Source organism: Sus scrofa, chromosome 8, assembly GCF_000003025.6.
Source record: "Sus scrofa isolate TJ Tabasco breed Duroc chromosome 8, Sscrofa11.1, whole genome shotgun sequence".
Classification (NCBI taxonomy): domain Eukaryota; kingdom Metazoa; phylum Chordata; class Mammalia; order Artiodactyla; family Suidae; genus Sus; species Sus scrofa.
The window spans coordinates 131,493,887-131,518,681 of NC_010450.4; the positions used below are offsets into that span (position 1 = coordinate 131,493,887).

The 24,795-nt window shown below is 40.1% G+C and overlaps 1 protein-coding gene across 3 annotated transcripts in view; it reads left to right on the forward strand.

Annotated features, from left to right (window-relative positions):
* The window catches only part of LOC100520923 (estradiol 17-beta-dehydrogenase 11), a 68,532-nt gene that overhangs the window by 21,305 nt on the left and 22,432 nt on the right, over nucleotides 1–24,795 (forward strand). For all 3 annotated transcript variants that reach the window (XM_021101772.1, XM_021101774.1, XM_021101775.1), the window contains exons 3-4: nucleotides 8,458–9,131; nucleotides 16,753–16,860. In XM_021101772.1, the coding sequence (XP_020957431.1) occupies nucleotides 8,922–9,131; nucleotides 16,753–16,860 (318 nt within the window). In that variant the 5' untranslated portion in view covers nucleotides 8,458–8,921. The remainder of the gene's footprint in view (nucleotides 1–8,457; nucleotides 9,132–16,752; nucleotides 16,861–24,795) is intronic.

Below are 24,795 nucleotides of genomic sequence, written 5' to 3' on the forward strand. Positions count from 1 at the left end.
TCATAGGCTCTTCCTAAAAAAAATAGAAAACTTCAGGAGTTCCCATGGTGGCTCAGCAAGTTACCAACCTGACTAATATTCTTCAGGATACGGGTTCAATCCCTAGCCTTGCTCAGTGGGTTAAGGATCCAGCATTGCCATGAGCTGCAGTGTAGGTTGCAGACGTGGCTTGGGTCTAGTGTTGCTGTGGCTGTGGCTGTGGCCAGCAGTTGCAGCTCCAATTCGACCCCTAGCCTGGGAACTTCCATATGTGGTGTGGCCCTAAAAGGTAAAAGAAAGAGAGAGAGAGAGAAAGAGAGGGAGAGAGAAAGAAAATTCTTAGGAACATATGTTATGAGTTCAACATTATGATACTAAAATGGGAGAAAGACATCAGAAGAAAACTATGGGCTAATACTTTTATGCTTAGAGACATGAAAAGCCTCAACCAAATACTAGCAAATCATATTGAGCAATGTATGAAAAGGATTATACACCATGATTAAAAGGAATTTATCCCAGAAATGTAAGATTGGTTTACCATGTGAAAATCAGTTAATGTAATACCTTTACATTATATCAATAGAATAAAAAACAAAACCACATGATTATCATGATAGACATAGAAAAAGCATTTGACAAAATCCAACACCTCTTCATGACAAAAACATTCAACAAACTAGGAGTAGAAGGGAAATTCCTCAACCTTATAAGGAGCCTCTATGAAAAACCCACAGCTAACATCATACTTAATGATAAAAGACTGAATATTTTCCCCCTAAGATCAGGAATAAGACATCTCTGTTCATGTTCTTACCACTGATCACTTCTAGTTACCTCTAGTCAGCATTACAGTGGACAAATGCAAATGATGTGATCTTTTTTTTTTTTTTAGGGCCGCACATTCGGCGTATGGAAGTTCCCAGGCGAGGGGTCCAATCAGAGCTGCCGGCCTACACCACAGCCACAGCAACACAGGATCCGAGACACATCTGAGCTGTAACCACAGCTCACAGCAACGCTGGATCCTTAACCCACTGAGTGATGCCAGGGACCAACCCCACAACCTCATGGTTTCTAGTCAGATTTGTTTCTGCTGCGCCACAACGAGAACTCCAACGTGATCTTGTACATAGAAAAGTCTAACAAATTGATTAAACATTTATGAGACTGCCTTAAGTTCAGCAAGGTTGGAGGATTCAAGATCAATATACAAAAATAAATTATATTTCTACATACTCTCAATAATAATCTGAAAATGAAATTAACAAAATAATTCCAAGAGTTCCCATTGTGGCTCGGCAGGTTAAGAACCTAACACAGTGTCTGTGAGAATACAGGTTCCATCCCGCCCTGGCTCAGTGGGTTAAGGATCCAGCATTGCCACAAGCTGCAGTGTAGGTCATAAATGTGGCTTGGATCCAGTGTTGCCATGGCTGTGGCATGGGCTTGCAGCTGCAGCTCTGATTTGACCCCTAGCCTGAGAACTTCCATTTGTCACAGGTGCAGCCGTTAAAAAAAAGAAAAAAGAATTCCATTTGTGATAGCGTCAAAAAGAATACAGTAATCAGGAGTCAGTTTAACAAAAGAAGTGCAGGACATGTTCTGAAAACTGAAACATTGCTGAAAGAAATGAAAGAAGGTCTAAGTAAACGGAACATTTCATGTTCATGGATCGGAAGACAATACATTAAGATGACAGTACTCTCTCTTAGAGTTCCTGCTGGGGTGCAGTGTGTTAAGAATCTGATGGCAAGAGCTCAGGTTGCTGTGGAATTGCAGGTTCAATCCCTGACCCAGTGTAGTGGGTCAAAGGATCCAGTGTTACTGCAGCTATGGTGTAGGGTCGCAGCTGCAGCTTGGATTCAGTCCCTGGCCTGGGAACTTCCATATGCCAGAGGTGCCACCATAAAATTAAAAAAAGATGACAGTACTCTCAAATTGACCTATAGATTCAACACAATCTATATTAAAATCCCATTGCCTTTTTTGTAGAAATAGAAAAGATAATGCTAAGATTTATATGGAAATGCAAGTGACCCAGAATAGCCAAACCATTTTGAATAAGAAGAACTAAGCTTGAAAATTCACACTTCCTGATTTCAAGACTAACTACAAACCTACAATAATAATTACAGGGTGGTAGTGATATCAGCATAGATAGATGGAATAGATCAATGAAATCGAACTGACAGCCCAAATATAAATCTACACATGTATGGACAATGATTTCTGACAAGCTTGTAAAGAAAATTCGATGACGAAAGAATAGTCTTTTCAACAAATTTTTCTGGGGCTGGATATTCACATGTGAAAGAATGAATTTGGGAGGTTCTCTTGTGGTACAGTGGGTTAAGGATCCTGCATTGTCACTGCAGTGGCTGGGGTCGCTATTGTGGCTCAGGCTTGATCCATCCCTGGCCCAGGAACTTCCACATGATTCGAGGAAGAATACCTCCATTCATATAAAATGTGCAGAACAGACTAAATCTATATGGACAGAAAGTAGTCTAGTGGTTGTCTAAGACTGGGGAAGAGGGCATGGGAGGGGATGGGGAGTGATTGCTAATGGGTACAAGGTTTCTTTGGGAGGGGATGATAAAAATGTTCTAAAATTGTTGGTGATAGCTGTCCAACTCTGCAAATGACTAAAAAGCATTGAGTTACACACTTTACACAAGTCAATTTTATGATATGTGAATTAATCTCAATAAAGCTGTTAGTGGAGTTCCCCTGGTGGTGCAGCGGGTTAAGGATCTGATATTGCCACTGCAGCAGCTCAGGTCACTGCTGTGGCACAGGTTTGATCCCCGGCCCAGGAACTTCCATATGCTGCTTGCACAGTAATCGATCAATCAATTGGTTGGTAAATAAAAGCCATGGATGTAAATCCAAGCCCCTACAACTTGTCAGCATCATCTTGGCAAGTTACTTGATCTCCCTGAACCTATCTTCCCTTGTAAACTGTATTCATAAAGTTTTATTTTCCTTTTCATGTATTCAATATTTAAACCTCTCAAAGGGGAACTAAAAAGTCAAAGATATATCATAGACTATACCTTCAACCTAAAATAATTACTGGTAAATAATCAAGTGGTTCCTGTCACATTCTGAAGTACTTGGGTTAATTCAGATTTGACTACAAGAGTGGCTTGCAAAAATTTCTGCCACTCTTTCTGAGACTCTTGGTCATACTTGCACAGCTGTGTACCAAGCTCTATTCTGAGCATTTTACAAATATTATTTCATTTAATCTTGTACTAATCATGGCAAGATAGATACTATTATCTTTCTTTTACAGATGAGGACACTGAAACCAAATAGTTATATAACTTGACCAAGGTCGCAGAGAGTCATTCGTTGAGCCAGGATTCAACTCCAGACAATCTAGCTGCAGAGCCTATTCTCTTGCACTGTTGCCTCTCAAGTAACCAAGTTACCCACCACACACACTCCTCCACCCCTCCTACATACCTATAGAAAAGCTGAAAGAGGGTTCACCAGGATACGAAGCCAAAGGAATACCCTATGCTATTTGCTATAAATATTCTATGTATGATAGTTTTAAATGCTAGTATAACCCTTTAAATTGATCACACAACAAAATAAAATTAATTCCTTGACTCACTAATAGATAATGATGCACAGTTAAAAACAAAAACAAAAACCAGATTGGAGTTCCCAAACTCTTTCCCAGTTGGTCAGAATTTCCTTTATTCTGCTTAGTTGTTAAGGAAACAAGTAACCTTGATAATGTGAGGTTCCTCTGCTCTGCACTCTCTCTCCTTCGGTCCTTGCCTGCACGCAAGGATCTGGAAGTGCAGGCCCAGAAGCCCTGGGGAGGCCCGGGACAGAGCCCCACCCCACCTCCCAACCCCACATTACAGTGTGACAGGGCCAAAGGCTTTTGGGTTTAATCTCCCTGAAGGAGATTTGAAGCCTTTAATAATATCATTGAATGGATTTAAACAAGTTTAATTATCTTAAACAAAATAGAGCTCACTCTTTGAAAATGAAGACTCTTCTCACATGAACCAACATAATCCTTTCGGGGATTTTTTTTTCCTGGTTGGATTTAGGAACAGGATTAAAAAGCCCTGCCCCAGAGCCTGCCTGAGTCCTGCTCACCCTCGGGACACAAATCAAGTCCAACCTCCTAGTCTATGTCATTCCTAACCAATTTGTTGCCAGAACTCAGCCCCTGCTCCCCGGTGGTGGTGGTGGTGAATAGAGGAGACAGAGTTTTGGGCAAAGGAGAAAAAGTAGCTTTATTACTTTGCCAGGCAAAAGAGGGTCACAGCAGGCTAATGCCTCAAAGATTGCCCCCCCCCCACCTTAGGAGAGATTGGGAGGTGGTTTTATAGTTTGGGGAGTGAAAAATAAGGCCACAGAGAAGGATCTGGGTAGAGACAAGCTTGCATTGTTTTCAAAGCTGGTGCTCAGTGGTCTGGTGGTCTTACTTCCAGAATAAAGAAGGCTTCATTAACATCTTCCATTTGTTGGGGGTTTTCATTCTGCAGAAGAACTCAAAGATATTCTTATCTATATTCCTTGAGGAGGGACCAGGACCCTGCCCCAAAGCTGCACTGTTTTTTTCTTGACCGCTCCTCTCTGGTCTCTGCACCTCTCCCTTCCCTGAGTAGCAACATTTGCACCTGCCCTTAGAAACTCAGGGAAGGTCATGGAGGCTGAAGTTTATTCCCTAAAAACAAGAAATGGGGGACACAGAAAGGTTTGTGTGCCCAGGAGCCCACAGGGCCCTGCTTGTTTCCAAAATCAGCCTCTCCTCTTCACTCCCATAGATAGCACTTTTTTGTTTCTGTTTCTTTTTTTGTTGTTTTTCTTTTTAGGGCCACACTTGCGGCATTTGGATGTTCCTGGGGGGGTGGGGGAGGGCTCGAATCAGACCTACTGCTGCCGGCCTGTACCACAGCCACAGCAGTGTGGGATCGGAGCCTTGTCTGTGACCTGCACCTCAGCTCATGGCAATGCCAGATCCTTAACCCACTGAGCAAGGCCAGGGATCGAACCCACATCTTCATGTGGGTTCATTTCTTCTGTGCCACAACAGGAACTCCCTTGTTTTTGCTTCTGTTCAAATATTTGTTTTCCCCAGTGTTACTTGTCTGTCCTGTCCTAGAATGTAGGTTCCTAAAGACGTCTTTTTCTCATCTCTCACCTGGCCTTGCACCTAGAATGCTGTAATATTTATTGAATTGGATTAAATAGAATTGATAGTAATCCCCTACCTGTATTTTATTAGGAAGGATAAAGAGTCTACAAGAGACGGATAAATGGATTTAAAGTAGTTGATCTGAGAAGTGAAGAGCCATGCACCATAGCAGGACCCCCTATTTTGTATCAGTTTAATTATTAGACTCCCCTAAAGAACTCAAGAAGGATGGGGGGATTTCTCCTTCCCTGACACCTGCAAACTAGGCATTTAAATTGCAGGTGTTGGGAGGGAGCTCTTATGAATGCCGTTGAGTGTTGAGTTATGAGGAGTAAACATTGAGATCCTTTTGAATTTTCAGAGACTTAGAACTGGTTTAACCTTTCTTCTTTGCCTTAAGAAAGAAGGCAATCTAGTGATAATGGCCTAAATTTAAGTTCAAGCCTACCTCTTATCCTATGACCTCAGACAATTTGCTTATTTCTCTTAATCCTTTATTCAGATAATAGACTTATCAGATGAACCTACTGGTTAAGGTTATTGAGAGGATATATTAAATTGTGTGTTTATGTGAAAGCATTTAGCAAAATGCCTGGCCATGGTAAGTGCTCAAAATGTCATCGAAAAGGACCCTTTATGCTTACCTTTTTAAGTAACCTCTTCAATATCTGGGGATTATTAGCGGGTAAACTGAGATATATTAAAAAATTTAAAAATTCTTTTGAGTAAAAATCAATTTGAATCCAGCAGTATCCAATCTAGCAGTAGGAAGAAGTTCTGAAAAGCTTTATAAAATAACTTTTCTAGATAGGAAGGAGTGGAAAAAGGAAGTTATACCAGGCAAAAAAAAAAAAAAAAAATGGGTTAGTTATTGCAAAATTACTTTCCTTTAGGGGATTCATAGGGGTCTGTCAGGCAGATTACCTAACTAGTGCTGATCAGGTGATTCCTGATTGACAGCTTTAAGATTCCATTCCATGCAGCGAAAATGAATTTGACTAGTAGCCATGAGGATGCAGGTTCGATCCCTGGCCTCGCTCAGTGGGTTAAGGATCCCATGTTGCAGTGAACTGTGGTGTAGGTTGCAAACTCATCTCGGATCTGTCGTTGCTGTGGCTGTGGCGTAGGCCGGCAGCTACAGCTCTGATTCGACTCCTAGCCTGGGAACTTCCATATGTCTGTGGGTGCAGTCCTAAAAAAAAGCAAAAAAAAAAAAAGATTCCATTCCTGGGAGAGCTGAAAATGTAATTAAGTCTTGGTCTGCTGACCTGAGGGTTAATGTAGGTAACTCCATTTTGAGACTGTTGTCTTGTTTTAAATGGGAGGGGGGGCAACATGAAATTAAGATGCCCCATGTATAAAAATACCTTTCTCCCAATGGTATTTTTAAAAACTGCAAATATAGAAAATCACATACTTTACCACTCTGTTAGGTAAGTAGCTAATCATCCTTCACAAAAGCAATTCACATTATAATTCTATTAGGGTTAATTATAATTTATACAGAGTTGAATAAGTGATAAAGCACTGTGCTTTACGTTAACTCATTCGAACTTAACAAGAATCCTGTAGGGCAAGTATCAGTAACATCCCAGTACAAATCGGGAAATACTCAGGGAGGTGCAGTCACAAACACCAGATTCAGGTGCGAAGGCTTTCAAACACCATTTCTTTTTCCCCTAGACCAATGAAACCTCAGTCAACTCAGTCAAAACTCACCATTTGCTTGTTTGATTATTTGCTACTGAGCGAGGCCAGGGATTGAAAGTGAATCCTCATGGGTACTAGTTGGGCTCGTTTCCACTGACACATCACGAGAACTTCCTGTTCTGTTTTGTTTTTTTAATGCAATTTTCTAAAATAGAGCAGAGCCAATATCTCAATATATAAAAGTCAATATGTACAAAAGCAGACATGCAATATAAACAACATCACTTGTAAAATTGGATTTCTTACAATAGATATTGGGCAAAAAGCTTGACAAACACTGACTCTGGTCTAGCCCCAGTTAATACTTTTACTTAACTGTGAGAACTTTAAAAAGTCAATCTAAGAGTTCCCATCGTGGCGCAGTGGTTAATGAATCCGACTAAGAACCATGAGGTTGCAGGTTGGATCCCTAGCCTCACTCAGTGGGTTAAGGATCTAGCATTGCTGTGAGCTATAGTGTAGGTCTCAGATCCTGCATTGCTGTGGCTCTGGCATAGGCCGGCGGCTACAGCTGCAATTAGACCCCTAGCTTGGGAACCTCCATATGCTGCGGGAGCAGCCGGCAAGAAATGGCAAAAAGACCAAAAAAAAAAAAAAAAAAAAAAAAAAAGTCAATCTAACTGATTTGCTTTTAAAATAGGGAGATAAGGGTTTTTTTCTCTACTTCCTAGCAAGTTTTTGAAATCAAATTAGATTATATATGTGGGAAAAAAACTCTGGAAACTGGAAACTTTCTATATAAATGTGTTTGCTGTCGTAAACTTGGATTGGGGGCTGTAAGGAAACAACTGCAGATGATGCTCAGAGTCTTTAGGAACTCTGTGATGGAGTTGCCTGTTGCCGCACTGTCACTAGCACCGCATGCACTCTGACACGTCGGGCTGTTTAACAGGGAGAAGTGACTGTGAATTATTTGTGAACTTCAAATTTTTGTGATCTTCCTGCCTCCTAAATATAAAAGGCGACCGTTAGTGACCCACATGACAAAATTATGTTTCCAAGCACTGTAGTGTCTCACAAAAAGTCCCAGTTCAATTACTGTCAAGAACTGAATTGGAAAAAAATATATACAAGGGACATTTATTAAGCTCTTACTGCATGCAAGCCCAGGGTTGGGTCTTTTCTTTTAATAACCAGTATCTAAGATTTTTGTTTAAATCACCACTTATATAGGAAATACATAGGCTGCTAAACCAAAAATTACATAAGTGATCTTTAGGCAAGGTGAAAATTTAGAAAATTGAGATAAATTTTCTTTCTACTTTATTTTTATGCTGGGGGCAATGATTTGTTAACCTGGTTAAAGATACAGTTACTAACGTGTAATATATGTTTTTGCACAAGTTCTAATAAGCTGAGTGAAAAACGTTATCCAAACACAGCTCTTCTTTGTGGAAACAATCTCCCTTAATATGATCAGATTTTTCCTGGGGCTTGATTATCACTGTCCTTTAAAGGACAAAATTTCCTTTGTCTTCCAGAAATCATGCTTAGCTGAAACTAAAATGCGATGTAGTGCCCTTTTTAGTCAGGGCAGAATACTTGGCCTTCTCCCCAGGTTCTATTAAGACAGTAAATTTTATTTGCATCCTTAGGGCAACAATCCAGTTTCCAGGAAGCAACTGGACTGCAGACACTGTCAATTATTAGCCTTGTAATTTGGCAGCAAATTAATCAAATTTAGCAAAACAAGTGGCAACTAACGTCCCAGGTCGTCCTGACCAGGCGAAAGTGAGTAAAGGACGACTCAAGCCTCGAGCCCGGCGCGCCTGGAAGGGGCTGCCCGACCCAGAACTAGAAAGCTGTGCTTGCTGGGCTTGGTCCCGCCCAGATTCTCAGCTGGCGAGCAGTCACGCCGCACTGCAGCCTGAGCCAATTGCAAGAGACCTAACCAAGTCCGGCCCAGCGGAAGGAACGGTTTCTGAGTGGTGTCCTTCTCTGATAAAGGAAGCCTTCCCTGTTCCTGCTTTTATTTTCTTTGATGTCTGACGAAACAGCTCCCGCTGGAGACAATTTAGAGTGACTGGTAAAAGAAAATAAGCTCACAGCAACAAAAAGAATGCGATTCTTTCTGGACGTCCTCCTGCTTCTGCCCTTACTGCTCATCTTCACCTTAGAGTCTCTCCTGAAGCTTTTTATTCCTAAGAAGAGAAAATCAGTCACCGGAGAAATCGTCCTGATTACTGGAGCTGGGCATGGACTTGGGAGGCTGACTGCCTTTGAATTTGCCAAACTTAAATGCAAACTGGTCCTGTGGGATATAAATAAGGTAATAGTGCTGACTGCGTTTTACTCTCTGGTGCCTTTAATCTGTGCTGCATTTTGCTGGCAACAGCTCCTTAGAACGTCTCTGTAAACCGGATAGAAAAGCATTACTAGTTTTGCCATTTTATAGATGAGTTTTGGGGGTAGGGAACATGGGTTAATTAATGTGTTGATGATCACATGATAAATGAACCTAGAGGATATAAGATTCCCAGTCACTGCCCATCACTAATTTGACATTGTAAATTTATCCTCACCTTGCTCTGAAAATAATTCGTAATCTCCTCCTGAACTTGATATCACTGATCCCTCTATTTCAATAACATGGAAAAAGTAGTCGTTTTAGCTAGTAGATTAAAAGAGTAAGATGTTTGTACCTGTTAAGAGAAAACTCTGATTTACAGTCCCTGAGATAAGGGCGAAAGATACCCAACACAAAGCAAAATTACTATGCCATAGTTACTGCCAAGAGTAATTTTTCTAAATCATGCTTTAGTTAAAAAGCAGTGGCAAACAATCAAACAAACAAACAAACAAAAAACACTTCATTGTAAGGTTTTACCAGTATAGCTGTAGCTTAAGAAAGGGAATTGGCCAGTGTTATCTGGAGTGATGGACAGAGGGGTTTCTGGGAGGCACTTGGTGGCCTGAAACACTATCTCTTATACATTAGTGAACATCCAGTGCTGTAAACAAGAATTCAGGGGATTGAAGCTGGCTGAGAGCTAACCAGTGAGTGGTTGATTGAGATACCTTCGACAAATACTCATTCAGCATTTGTTGCCCAGATATTTAAGAACCCAGCGGCAACAGGAGTTAAGGTCTCCTGCCTTGAATCTAGTAGAGAAAATAAGCATTAAATAACTGCCTGTACAATGGAGGGTAGACATCAGGCCCAGCTTCATCTGACATGGTCACAGCCGTGAGTGGTGGGCAAGGTAACGTGCGCTCAGACTCATGAAGAGTTTTGCCCTTCATGGCTGACTTACTCAGCATCGTGGGTAGCTTCTAGAGCTTTAGGTTCCTTTTCTGCAAAACAGATAAAATAACAGTACTTTCCCTAGAGGACTGGGAGAATTATACCAAAAAAACGTAAGCAAAGCATGTTGTGCAGTGTCTGGCGAGTGGTAAACACACGAGGGTGTCAGGTGTTATTATTCCTTCACAAAGTGAAATTTAAGTCAAAATTCAGAGGTGTGTGAGTTCAGTTATACCTCTAGGTTCATGACTCTTAGTGCCCAGTGCTGGTTTGTATGAAATTTTTTCTGATCTGGATTGAAGTGCTTTTACCCAACAAATACTTATCATGCCCCTGCTCTCTGCCAGACACCATTCTAATGCGGAACGAGGATACAGCAGTGTGGAAAATCTTATGAGCTAAAGACAGGAAACAAGACATGCTGTGTAATAAAATGTATAATTGTTGGTTGGTGATAAGTGTAAGGGAAAAATAAAACATGATGGGGGATCCCCCGCAGAGAGGGATCCACAAAGGCAAAGCCCGGCGCAAAAGGGAGAGACGTAAAAGAAAGGTCTTGAGCTCCGCTGCTGTTGTTTTGGTACAATAATAGGTAGTAGCCACCAGCCGCTTGTGGCTCTCAAATGTTTGAGATGTAGGTTAAGATGTGCTGTGAGTATAAGTACTCACAGGATTTCAAAGACTTAGTATGAAAAAAATAATATGGAATATCTCATTAATAACTTCTATACCGATTACATGTTGAAATAACAATATTCCGTAATAATGAACATTCCAAAATAATGATATTTTGGATACAAGTTAAATATACTAAATTTTCATTAATTAGAAAATTAGAATTAAATTTTAAATACATAGCTTGCATTTTATTTCTGTGGGGACGTTCAGTATGTAGTTTGTGTTACATGTCTATGAGATGGCTCTGGGACTCAGAGAGAGACTAAGGACCAGCAGCTCCAGATCATAAAGGTTCCCGTAGACTATTTATGCTGCAGCTTTTATTGGGGGAGACAGTGGAGGGTTTGGAGCCAGTTTCTTTTTTTTTTTTTCAGGGCCCCACCCGAGGCATATGAAGGCTAGGGGTCGAAACAGAGCTGCAGCTGCTGGCCTTCACCACAGCCACAGCAACGCAGGATCCGAGCCACGTCTGTGACCTACACCATAGCTCATGGCAATGCCGGATCCTTAACCCACTGAGCAAGGCCAGAGATTTAACCTGCAACTTCATGGTTACTAGTCAGATTTGTTTCAGCTGTGCCACAATGGGGACTCCTGGAGCCAGTTTCTGTTGAAGAGGTTTCTCCAGCTACTTTCTGGGTTGCAGGGAGAGCAGGCAGGAGACTTTTGTGATAATCCAGGTGGGAGATGATGCCAGCTTGTCAGATCAGGCCAGTAGTAGCAAAAGTAGTCAGAATGTTAAGGATAATATAGTGAGTTTTTATTATGTTAAATTTATTTAAATAATTCATCATTTGTTTTGATATTATGAGCTTCCTACTTTTTGGTGGGATATATATATGTATTTTTATACATTTATTTCATTTATATATAATATAAAAATGAAATTTCAGCGATAGTACATCATAGTTGCTGTGTTATTTGTCTAAATCAAAGGTTGGCAGTCCTAGTTCAGTATATTCATCCCCGTCTACTTTTCTTGGAGTTTTACAGATTTTAAAAATTATGAAAGGCCAGAAACCACTAAATCTGACTAGGGAAGGAGAGTAGGGTAGCAATTTTGAGGAGTCCAGGCAGCAGAACCTAGAGAGGTAAAACTTGTGGGCTGGTGGGTACGTGACAAATGAGTAAGAAATTGCAGGAGAATTTAAGATTGTTTTAGGATCAAATTGGGAGGGCCATTATCAAATTCTTTTCACCTGGGGTACAAAGACAACTTGTTCCCAGGGACAATTTCCAGGATTACCTCTACGCAGCAAAGATAACATTGTCCAGGTATATCCAAGTATATCCAGGTATATCCACCTCATCAGGATGTCAGGGACAGACGTCTCCATGTTCATCATGAAGCCTACAAAAAAGGAGCCTGAATTTAGCGGGGTTAAGGTGGCTGCAGCTTCTTTATTCTACTGAAACCGATGCCATGAATTGTTTATTCTTTTTTATGCAGATAATCCCGTAGTTATTGACTCTTTTCTCCCCTGTACCTGCTTAGATAAGTTTGGAAAGATGATTTACAGTAAGTGGTGAGCACATAGTGTATACTCAATGATTGTTTATTGAATGAAGGAGTGAATTAATGCAGAATTGGAAAAATAGTATTAGAAAAAATCAGAGGGAGTTCTGTGGTGGCTCAGCAGGTTAAGGATCCAGTATTGTCACTACTGTGGCACAGGTGTGATCCCTGGCCTGGGAACTTCCACATGCTGTGGGTACAGCCAAAAAAAAAAAAAGGAAAGAAAGAAAGAAAAAAATCAGAAAACCTTTTGTGTTTAGTAATCTAGGTAACAAACAAAGGTTTTAGCTGTAGAGATAGAGGGCAAAGAGTAATAAGTAAAGAAGAGCCCAGGATTAAAATTTGAGAGTTGAATCCAACACATTAAAAAAAGTTTCCAAGGGAAGTTCCCACTGTGGTGCAGTGGGCTAAAGATCAGATCTGGCATTGCCACAGCTATGGTGTAGGTCAAAGCAAAGGAACAGATTCAGTCCCTGGTCTGGGAACTTCCATTTGCTGCGGGTACGGCCAGAAAAGAAAAAAAAAATGTTACCAAGGGAAAGATTGAAAAAAACAGTGAACAGTTCCACTATGCTGAGAAAAATCTTAAGGGAGGAATTCGTTCTTTCCAGGAGGCCTGCTTATTTTGTATTTCTTACGAAATGAATATGGAGGCTGTAAAAAATTTTTTCCTGGAGGAATTTAGAACTTAAATTTGTTGCACAGTTGAGAAGAGGTGGAAAACAGACCATGGCCCTAAGTGAGGAAGACCAAGGCAACAGGGCAAAAGTGAGGCTGTATAGACATCTTTGCCTCTATGGCACTCTGTCCATTGACAAAGAAAGCCAGTAATAAGCAAATCTCTGAAAATGAAATAAATGGTAACTGGAATTTTTTTTGTCTTTTTTTGAGGGCTGCACCTGAGGCATGTGGTTTCCAGGCTAGGCGTCGAATCGGAGCTGTAGCCAGCGGCCTACACCACAGCCACAACCATGCCAGATCCATGCTGAGTCTGCGACCTATGCCACAGCTCAGCAACATTGGATCCTTAACCCATTGAGCGAGGTCAGGGATTGAACCTGCATCCTCATGGATGCTTGTCAGATTCATTTCCGCTGAGCCAAGACAGGAACTCTGGTAACTGGATTTTTATTGATAAATTTGTCCATATAAGGACAGAATTTTATAAAGATAAGACCCCCAAAATCAATATCTTAATGCCTTTTATACTTTTTATTTTATTTTATTTTATTTATTTTTGGGAGGTTTTTTTAGGGCTGCACCCACGGCATATGGCAGTTCCCAGGCTAGGGGTCCAATCAGAGCTACAGCTGCCAGCCTACGCCACAGCCACAGCAATGCAGGCTCCGAGCCGCATCTACGACCCACACTACAGCTTACGGCAACGCCAGATCCTTAACCCACTGAGCGAGGCCAGGGGTCAAACCCACAACCTCATGGTTCCTAGTCGGATTTGTTTCCACTGTGCCACAATAGGAACTCCACCTTTTATTCTTTTTAAATTGTGGTAAAATATACATAACAAAATTTTCCATTTCAGCCATTTTTAAGCATATAGTTCAGTGGCATTAAGAACATTCACGCTGTAATGCAATGATCTCTGCTTTCCATCTCCAGAGCTTTTCCATCATTCCAATTGAAACTCTACCCATTAAACAAATTCTCCTCTCTCTCCTAGCCCCTGGCAGCCACCGTTTTACTTTCTGTCTCTGAATTTGATTATCCAGGTATCTCGTATAACTGGAATTATGCAATAGTTGGCATTTGTTTCTGGTTTATTTCACTTAGTTGAATCCTCAAGTTTTAACCATGCTGTAGCATGTGTCAGAATTTTATTCCTTTTGGGAGTTCCTGTCGTGGCACAGCAGAAATGAATCTGACTAGTTTCCATAAGGATGCAGGTTTGATCCCTGGCCTCGATCGGTGGTTTGGGCATCTGGCATTGCTGTGAGCTGTGGAAGACACCGCTCCGATCCCGCGTTGCTGTAGCTGTGGTGTAGGCCAGCAGCTGCAGCTCTGATTCAACCCCTCCCCTGGGAACTGACATATGCCACAGGTGCAGCCCTAAAAAGCAAAAGCAAACAAAAGAATTCCTTTTGAAGATTGAGTAATATTCCATCATATGCATATGCCACATTAATAAAATACGCTTTTAAAGGAAAGTGACAAAAGCTGCCTAATAGGTATAGGAAGGCAACATAAGGTTTACTTGAGATGGCTTGATATCCCTTGGGGCTTGATATCCCTCAATATCAAGGCTTCTCATCAGAGTATACAAGTTTGTATAGGAGATTTAGGTAAAGGAAGAAGACCTGTTTCCTTTTATTGCCGCAATAAATTTGCTACACAAACTGCTAATTCATTCCGTAGATATCCAAATTTGGTTTCCCTGCAAAAGTAAATGCTGTTTACTAGCAAATTTTCATACTAGCCTTCTGTTTTACCATTCTCTCCGTAGGAAAATGGAGTAAGTTCTCTTACTGCATTTACTGCAGTTCTGTGTAGTGAGTCTGTCCACTTGTGCGTTAGCTGACAGTGATTTCCTGGCATACAGAGTTCACAAGTTAAACTTCAACCCGACATATCTTTTGAGACATTCTTTAAAATAGAAAAGCTACAAAATTGGTCAGATGTAAGCCAACAAGCAAACAAAAATAGACACAAACACACAACCCTATGGTCTGATCTTGAATTTAAGGTGACTCAAAATTAATGCCCCTGATTGGGCTCATCATTCCTGTCTCAAATCTTCTCTCCCTGTAATCTCCAGCTGCCATGTAGCCAGTTAGCAAAACAGAAAAACAAGGACATGGGACTTGGTTCCCTCCCACCTTCCTCATCCAATCACCAAATCCTGATGATTTTGCCACCTGAAGATTTATTTTATTTTATTTTTTGTGCTTTTTAGGGCCATACCTGTGGCATGTGGAGGTTCCCAGGCTAGGGGTCTAATCAGAGCTACAGCTGCCAGCCTACACCACAGCCATAGCAATGCCAGGTCCTTAACCCACTGAGTAAGGCCAGGGATCGAACCTGCAACCTCATGGTTCCTAGTCAGATTCATTTCTGCTGCGCCACAGTGGGAACTCCTGAGATATATTTTAAAGATTATTCTCTTCTCTACATTCTTTATACTGGTGCCACAATTCAAGTTTGTATCATCTCTTGCTAAATCACTGTAACTGCCTGCTAATTTTTCTCTTTTCCTTCAACATTGACCCCTAAAATCTGTCCTCCATACATTAGAAAGAGTAACAATATAATACACAAATCCAGTTCTGTAATTTAATCAGTGGCTCTACACTAACTTTTTGGAGAAAACTTAATATGACATCTAAAGCCCTTTTAATCTGGACTCCAGCTGGCCTTGAACTTTTGGACTCAGCAATACCAATCTGCTAGCACTTCCCCACAGGCCCTTTGTCCTGTCCATCCCTTTGCTTACACTGCCTGGTGTGCCCTTTCCTCTCTTTGTACCTGGCTGTTCTACTCACGCTTAACACCCGACTCAGGGTTCTCTTCTTCTAGAATTGTATTGCACGCCCTCCTCTATATTCCTGTAACTCTCTTTATATAACTTTATTATTGTACTTATCACAATATCTTAGTTCAAAACATATGAAATATTCAGTTCTTTATTCCAAAGCAATAACAATTTCATATGGTCCTACCTAAATGTTATACTTTTATTCTTTTTTTCTTTTTACAGCTGCACTTGTGGCATATGGAAGTTCCAGGCTAGGGGCTGAATTGCAGCTGCAGCTGCAGGTCTACGCCACAGCAACACTGAATCCGAACTCATCTGTGACCTATGCTGCAGGTTGCAGCAACACTGAATCCTTGACCCACTGAGCAAGGCCAAGGATCAAACATGAGTCCTCACCGACACTATGCTGTGTTCTTAACCCACTGAGCCACGATGGGAACTCCATGTTATACTTATTTTATCTTTCTTTCTACTGCACCGTGAGCTTGCTGAGATCAGGACTCTGTTCACAGGATTTTCCTAAGCATTGTGACTATGACCTACACATTAAAGTATTGGTGGGATGAGTGAATGAAGGAACTGTAGTTAATTCCTTATTTATATATTTTACAGCCAGAAAATTGATGTCCCGGTATAGTTTTTAGTGATACAGAAAAAAAGCCTGCCATCATTTTTTAAATCCTGATATGCAATACACACTGATACACACATAAATTCCCAAAGTATATAAAATTCATGAACATAAGTCCAGTATTTTAAGATTTTTGTCTTCTCTAAAAAAGCTTGCTTCAAATTCAGTTCCAGATAAGAGAAGCTAGGCAAAATATAGAGAGCTAAGTGTGCCTATGTCCCTGGCAAAATTACGTTAGTGAAATTCTTGCCCAATCCTAGTCCAAAGAATCTAGCTACCCTTAACTATTTTCAGCTATTGATATGATATGCTTGTGTCATTTACTTTTTTCTAGCATGGACTTGAGGAAACAGCTGATGAATGCAAGCGACTGGGCTCAAAGGCCCATGCCTTCGTGGTAGACTGCAGTGACCGCGAAGATATCTACAGCTCTGCGAAGAAGGTGAAGGTTTATACTCCCTTCAAATCATATCATGTCAGAGTTTGGAGGGATTTCGGAGATGACCCAGTTATAATGTATAACACACGTTTTATGGTTTGCCCAAGGCTGTGCAGCTAACTAGTGACAGAACTAGAACCTGGAACTGAGATTCCTGGACTTCAGTGTGTTCAGGAATCTTCCGGGAAATTTGTTAAAAAATAGGCACCACAGAGGTTTTCTTTCAGTAGCTGAGGGCTGGTGCCAGGAATCTGCCTGTTCAGCACCCTCCGCGCCCCCATCTTGCCCATCAGTTTCCATGCAGGTGAGTCCTTTGATGACCTGCAGAATCACTGACAGGGTTTTCTAAAGCCCAGTCAAAGAACTGAGTTAGGAGAGTTCCCGTCGTGGCTCTGTTAATGAACCCGACTAGTACCCGTGAGGTGCAGGTTCGATTCCTCGCCTCGCTCAGTGGGTTAAGGATCCGGCATTGTCACGAGCAGTGGTGTAGGTCACAGATGCGGCTCGGATGGAGTGTTGCTGTGGCTGTGGTGTAGGCTGGCGACTACAGCTCCAAGTGGATCCCTAGCCTGGAAACCTCCATATGCTGTGGGTGCGGCCCTAAAAATAGAAAAAAAGATGGGGAAAAAAAAAAAAAAAACCACGGAGCTAGGAAGTTAGGAAAAACTTAACTGTGTATCAGGCTTTGATCACGTAGCGATCTGTTTCTAGAAAGTGGTGTTTACCTCTTCTAGGTGCAGCTGAGGTGTGCTCTATGGAATGGTGTTTCACACTGAGGGCACTCATCCCCATCCTTGTTAACTAAATGCTGTACCAGTAGAAGGTTCATGAGGGCCCGGGTAAACTCCTTAAAATATGCATTCCTGGACCTCCCCCTGGACGTTATGATTTAGTGCAGTGTGAAGAGTGGAGTTCAACCAGGCTTCGAGAACCTCATTGTTTAGGGAATTTTAGATTTAGAGGCTTGTTTTTTGTTTGTTTGTTTTGTCTTTTTTTAGGGCCGCACCGGCAGCATGTGGAGGTTCCCAGGTTAGGGGTCTAATCGGAGCTGTAGCCGCTGGCCTACACCACAGCCACAGCAACGCCAGATGCGAGCCGTATCTGCAACCTACACCACAGCTCATGGCAACAACGGATCCTTAACCCACTGTGCAGGGCCATGGACCAAACCCGTGTCCTCATGGATACTGGTTGGGTTCGTTAACCACTGAGCCACGACAGGAACTCTTTGGGGGCATTTTTAACTTCTATTTTTAGATTATAATTTTTTAAAATTTGAAACTGATGTCTCTATTATTGGTAAGACCTGAGCTATGTCAAAAGAATGAGAAGAAATTACTCAGGCCAGTAGTAGGAAATGGCTTTCCTGGAAAGGGGTACAGTAAAAGCAAGGCCTATAGATAAGAAATATCTGCATTTTTTAAAAATTACTCAGTGAATTTATTACATTTATAGTTGTACAATGATCATCACTATCCAGTTTTATAGGATTTCCATCCCACAACCCCAATGCATCCTGCCGTGCCCCCCCCCCCGCCCCAAACTGTCTCCTTTGGAAACCATAAGTTTTTCAAAGTCCGTGAGTCAGTATCTGTACTGTAAAGAAGTTCATTGTATCCTTTTTTCAGGTTCCACATGTCAGTGAAAGCATTTGATGTTGACCTCTCATTGTCTGACTGACTTCACTTAGCATAATCATTTCTAGGGCTATCCATGTTGCTAAAAATGCCAGTATTTCCTTCCTTTTAATGGCCGAGTAATATTCCACTGTGTGTATGTACCACATCTTGATCCACTCCTCTGGCGATGGACATTTAGGTTGTTTCCACATCTTGGCTATTGCAAATAGTGCTGCAATGAACATTGGAGTGCTTGTGTCTTTTCGAGTCATGGTTTTCTCTGAATAGATACCCAGAAGTGGGATTGCTGGATCAAATGGTATTCTATTTTTAGTTTTCTGAGGCATCTCCATACTGTTTTCCACAGTGGTTGCACCAATTTACAATCCCACCAACATTGTAATAGGGTTCCTTTTTCTCCACACCCTCTCCAGCACTTACTGTTTGTAGACTTTTGGATGATGGCCATTCTGGCTGCTGTAAGCTGGTATCTCATAGTGGTTTTGATGTGCATTTCTCTGATAATGAGTGATGTTGAACATTTTTTCATGTGTGTTTTGGCCATCTGTATGTCTTCTTTGGAGAACTGTCTGTTTAGATCTTCTGCCCATTTTTTGTTGGGGTTGTTTGTTTTTCTGGTATTGAGCTGTAGGAGGTATTTATAAATTTCGGAGATTAATCCGTTGTCAGTTGCTTCATTTGCAAAGATTTTCTCCCATTCTGTGGGTTGTCTTTTTTGTTTCGTTTAGGGTTTCCTTTGCTGTCCAGAAACTTTTAAGTTTAATTAAGTCCCATTTGTTCATTTTTATTTTTACTGTCATTACTCTAAGAGGTGAATCTGAGAGGATGTTGCTGTCGTTTCTTTTCCGTGTGGCTGTCCAGTTTTCCCAGCACCACTTATTGAACAAGCTGTCCTTTCTCCATTGTATATTCTTGCCTCCTTTGTCATAGAAGAGTTGGCTGTAGGTGTGTGGGTTTAATTCTGGGCTTTCTATCCTGTTCCACTGATCTATGTGTCTGTCTTTGTGCCAGTACCATACGGTTTTGATGGCTGTTGTGTTGTAGTATAGTCTGAAGTCAGGGAGCCTGGTTCCTCCAGCTCCATTTTTCTTTTTCAGGATGGTTTTGGCTATTCTGGGTCTTTTATGCATCCAAACAAACTTTAAAATATTTTGTTTGAGTTCTGTGAAAAATGTCCTTGGTAATTTGATAGGGATTGCATTGAATCTGTAGATTGCCTTGGGTAGTACAGTCATTTTGATAATATTGCCTCTTCCAATCCAAGAGCATGGGATGTCTTTCCATCTATTTGTGTCATCTTTGATTTCCTTCATCAGTGTCTTGTAGTTTTCAGAGTACAGGTCTTTTGACTCTTTAGGTAGGTTTACTCCTAGGTATTTGATTCTTTGGGGTGCGATGGTAAACAGTTCTGCTTCCCTGATTTCTCTTTCTGATCTTTCATTGTTAGTGTATAGAAATGACATCGATTTCTGTGTATTAATTTTGTATCCTGTGACTTTACCAAATTCATGGATGAGCTCTAACATTTTTCTGGTAGAGTCTTTAGGATTCTTTAGGTATAGTATCATGTCATCTGCAAAGAGGGATAGTTTTACTTCTTCCTTTCCAGTTTGGATTCCTTTTATTTCTTTTACTTCTCTGATTGCCGTGGCTAGGACTTCCAGAACTATGTTGAAGAGTAGTGGCGAGAGGGGCATCCTTGTCTTGTTCCTGATCTCAGAGGGAATTCTTTCAGCTTTTTGCCATTGAGAATGATGTTATCTGTGGGTTTGTCATATATGGCCTTTATTATGTTGAGGTAGGTTCCCTCTATGCCCAGCTTCTGAAGGGTTTTTATCAGAAATGGGTGTTGGATTTTGTCAAAGGCTTTTTTTGCATCTATGGAGAGGATCGTATGGTTTTTATTCTTCAGTTTGTTAATGTGGTGTATCACACTGATTGATTTGTGGATATTGAAGAACCCTTGCATCCCTGGGATAAACCCCACTTAATCGTGATGTACAATCCTTTTAATGTATTGTTTGATGTGTTTGCTAGTATTTTGTTGAGGATTTTTGCATTGATGTTCATCAGTGAAATTGGCCTGTAGTTTTCTTTTTTGTTGGTATCTTTGTCTGGTTTTGGTATCAGGGTGATGGTGGCCTCATAGAATGAGTCTGAAAGTATCCCTTCCTCTGCAATTTTTTGGAATAGTTTCAGAAGGATAGGTGTTAGCTCTTCTCTAAATGTTTGATAGAATTCTCCTATGAAGCCATCTGGTCCTGAACTTTTGTTTGTTGGAAGTTTTTTAATCACACTTTCAATTTCAGTTCTTGTGATTGGTCCATTCATCTTTTCTATTTCATCTTGATTTAGTCTTGGAATATTGTACTGTTCTAAGAATTTGTCCATTTCTTTTAGGTTTCCCATTTTATTGGTGTATAGTTGCATATAGTAGTCTCTTATGATCCTTTGTATTTCTGAGATGTCCGTTGTTACTTCTCCTTTTTCATTTCTAATTTTATTGATTTGAGTCCTCTCTCTTTTTCTTGATAAGTCTGGCTAAAGGTTTATCAATTTTGTTGATCTTTTCAAAGAACCAGCTTTTCATTTCATTGATCTTTTCTATGGTTTTCTTTGTTTCTATTTCATTGATTTCTGTTCTGATCTTTATGAGTTCTTTCCTTCTGCTAATTTTAGGTCTTGTCTGTTCTTCCCTCTCAAGCTGCTTTAGATGTAAGTTAGCTTGTTTATTTGAGCTTTTTCTTGTTTCTTGAGGTTGGCTTGTATTGCTCTAAACTTTCCTCTTAAAACAGCTTTTGCTGCATCCCATAGGTTTTGGAGTGTAGTATCTTCATTGTCATTTGCTTCTAGGTATTTTTTAATTTCCTCTTTGATTTCTTCAGTGATCCATTGGTTATTTAGTAGCATGTTGTTTAGTCTCCACATTTTGTGTTTTTTTGCATTTTTTTTCTTGTTGTTTATTTTCAGTCATATAGCTTTATGGTCGGAGAAGATGCTTGATGTGATTTCAATTTTCTTAAATTTACCGAGATTAGATTTGTAGCCCCGGATGTGATCAATCTTAGAGAATGTTCCATGTGCACTTGAGAAGAATGTGTATTCTGTTGCTTTTGGATGTAATGTCCTATAAATATCTATTAAGTCAATCTGGTCTAATGCTTCATTCAGGGCCTATGTTTCCTTATTGATTTTCTGTCTGGGTGATCTGTCCATTGCTCTAAGTGGGGAGTTAAAGTCCCCCACTATTATTGTGTTATTGTTGATTTCTCCTTTTAAGGTTGTTAGCAGTTGCCTTATATATTGTGGTGAACCTATGTTGGGTGCACAGATATTTAAAATTGTTATATCATCGTCTTGGATTGATCCTTTGATCATTATGTAGTGACCTTCCTTGTCCCTTAAAATATTCTTCATTTTAAATTCTATTTTGTCTGTAACAAGTATTGCTACTCTAGCTTTCTTTTGATTCCCATTTGCATGGAATATTTTCTTCCATCCTCTCACTTTCAATTTGTATGTGTCCCTAGAAGTGAAGTGGGTCTCTTGAAGACAGCATATATGTGGGTCTTGTTTTTGTATCCATTCAGCCAGTCCATGTCTTTTGGTTGGGGCGTTTAGACCATTAACATTGAAGGTAATTATTTATATGTATGTTCTTATTGCCATTTTATTAATTGCTTTGGATTTGTTTTTGTTGGTCTTTTTTCTTCCCTTCTTCTCTTGTTCTCTCCTCTTGTGGTTTGATGACTATCTTTAGTGTTATATTTGAGTTGGTTTTTCTTATTTGTTTATCAATTGCAGATTTTTGGTTTGCAGTTATTCTGAAGTTTTGATATGAGTCTGTATATATACTAGATTGTTCTAAGTTGTTGGTCCCTTAATTGCAAGTGCATCTCCCGTGTCCTGCATCTGTACCCTTCTCTTCTCATGATTTCTGATTTTGATGGCATAATTGTGTAGGGATTATTTCATATGTTTACTGTATATATACCTCTACTGGTGAGCCTTGTCATTTGTGATGTTTTTGTTTCTGGTTGCGGCCTTTTCTTTTCTGCCTAGAGAAGTTCCTTTAGTATTTGTTGTAAAGCTGGTTTAGTGGTGCTGAATTCTCTTAGCTTTTGCTTTATCTGTGAAGCTTTTGATTTCTCCTTCAAATCTGAATGAGAGCCTTGCTGGGTAAAATAATCTTGGTTGGATGTTTTTTTTTCCTTTCATCATGTTAAGTATATCATGCTACTCCCTTCTGGCCTGCAGAGTAAGAAATATCTGCATTTAACAATAACTATTTTATATCCAATCACTTGTGATGGAACATGATGGAAGATAATATGAGAAAAAGAATGTATATATATGTATAACTGAGTGATTTGCTGTACAGCAGAAATTGACAGAACATTGTAAATCAAGTATAATAAAATTTTTTTAAAAAACAATAACTATTTTACTTAAGTCAACAGTGATTTTTCCTTCATAGAGATGAGCGAGCTCTTCCAGTTAGTAGTAGATATGTTACCTTGGGCAAATTATTTCACCTCTCTGTGCCTAACTTTTCTCACATTATAAAATGGGGATCACAGCAGACTGACCTCATAGGGTTGTTAATGAAGATTAAGTGAATTAATGGTGTACACTTCTTAGAACAGTACTTGGCACTTAATAGCCACTTTGTAAGAATTAGTTATAAGTATTAAAGTAAAATCACCAATATTATCTGTATAATTTTGTTATTGGCCCTTGTTAAGGGGATTTACTAGCCCAACATCTTTAGTTACCTAAATGGAAAACATTTGTTTCCAGATTCATCTGGGAATAGGCTTTTCTGGAAAAGATAGTTTTATTATTTGAACCTATTCCATTGTGTTTTTACTGAACTTACTCTGAGATAAACTAAATGCTTAAACAGAGTACATGCAATGTGACGTGATTATCAGATATTTTGATGTAGCTATTTTGGTTTTTTGCTTTTTAATTTTTATAATGATTTTTATTTTTTCCATTATAGCTGGTTTACAGTGTTCTGTCAATTTTTACTGCACAGCAAGGTGACCCAGTCACACATACATGTATACATTCTTTTTTCTCACATTATCATGCTCCATCACAAGTGACCAGACATAGTTCCTAGTACTATAGAGCAGAATCCCATTGCTTATCCATTCCAAAGGCAATAGTTTGCATCTGTTAACTCCAAATTCCCAGTCCACCCCACTCCCTCCCCCTCCTCCTTGGCAACCACAAGTCTGTTCTCCAAGTCCACGATTTTCTTTTCTGTGGAAAGGTTTGTTGTGCCATATATTAACTTCCAGATATGTGATATCATATGTTATTTTTCTTTCTTTTTCTGACGTACTTCACTCTGTATGAGAATCTCTAGTTCCATCCATGCTGCTGCAGATGGCATTATTTTATTCATTTTTTATGGCTGAGTAGTATTCCATTGCGTATATATACCATATCTTCCTAATCCACTCATCTGTCCATGGACATTTAGGTTGTTTCCATGTCTTGGCTATTGTGAATAGTGCTGTAATGAACATGCGGGTGCATGTGTCTTTTTCAAGGAAAGTTTTATCTGGATATATGCCCAAGAGTGGGATTGCTGGGTCATGTGGTAGTTCTATGTATAGTTTTCTAAGGTACCTCCATACTGTTTTCTATAGTGGTTGTACCAATTTGTGTTCCCACCAACAGTGCAGGAGGGTTCCCTATTCTCCACACCCTCTGCAGCATTTGTTATTTGTGAAGTAATTAATGATGGCCATTCTGACTGGTGTGAGGTGGTATCTCCTGGTAGTTTTGATTTGCATTTCTCTAATAATCCTTGACATTGAGCATTTTTTCATGTGCTTGTTGGTCATCTGTATATCTTCTTAGGAGAAATGTCTGTTCTGGTCTTTTGCCCATTTTTCAATTGGGTTGTTTGTTTTTTTGCTGTTGAGTTGTATAAGCTGTTTGTATATTTAGAGATTAAGTCCTTATCAGTTGCATCATTTCAAACTATTTTCTCCCGTTCTGTCAGTTGTCTTTTTTTTTTTTTTTTTTATGGTTTCCTTTGCTGTGCAAAAGCTTGTCAGTTTGATTAGGTCCCAGTGGTTTATTTTTGCTTTTATCTCTGTTGCTTTGGGAGACTGACCTGAGAAAACATTTGTAAGGTTGATATCAGAGAATGTTTTGCCCAAGTTCTCTTCTAGGAGTTTGATGGTGTCTTGTCTTACATTTAAGTCTTTTTTTTTTTTTTTTTGTCTTTTTGCCTTTTCTAGGGCTGCTACCGTGGCACATGGAGGTTCCCAGGCTA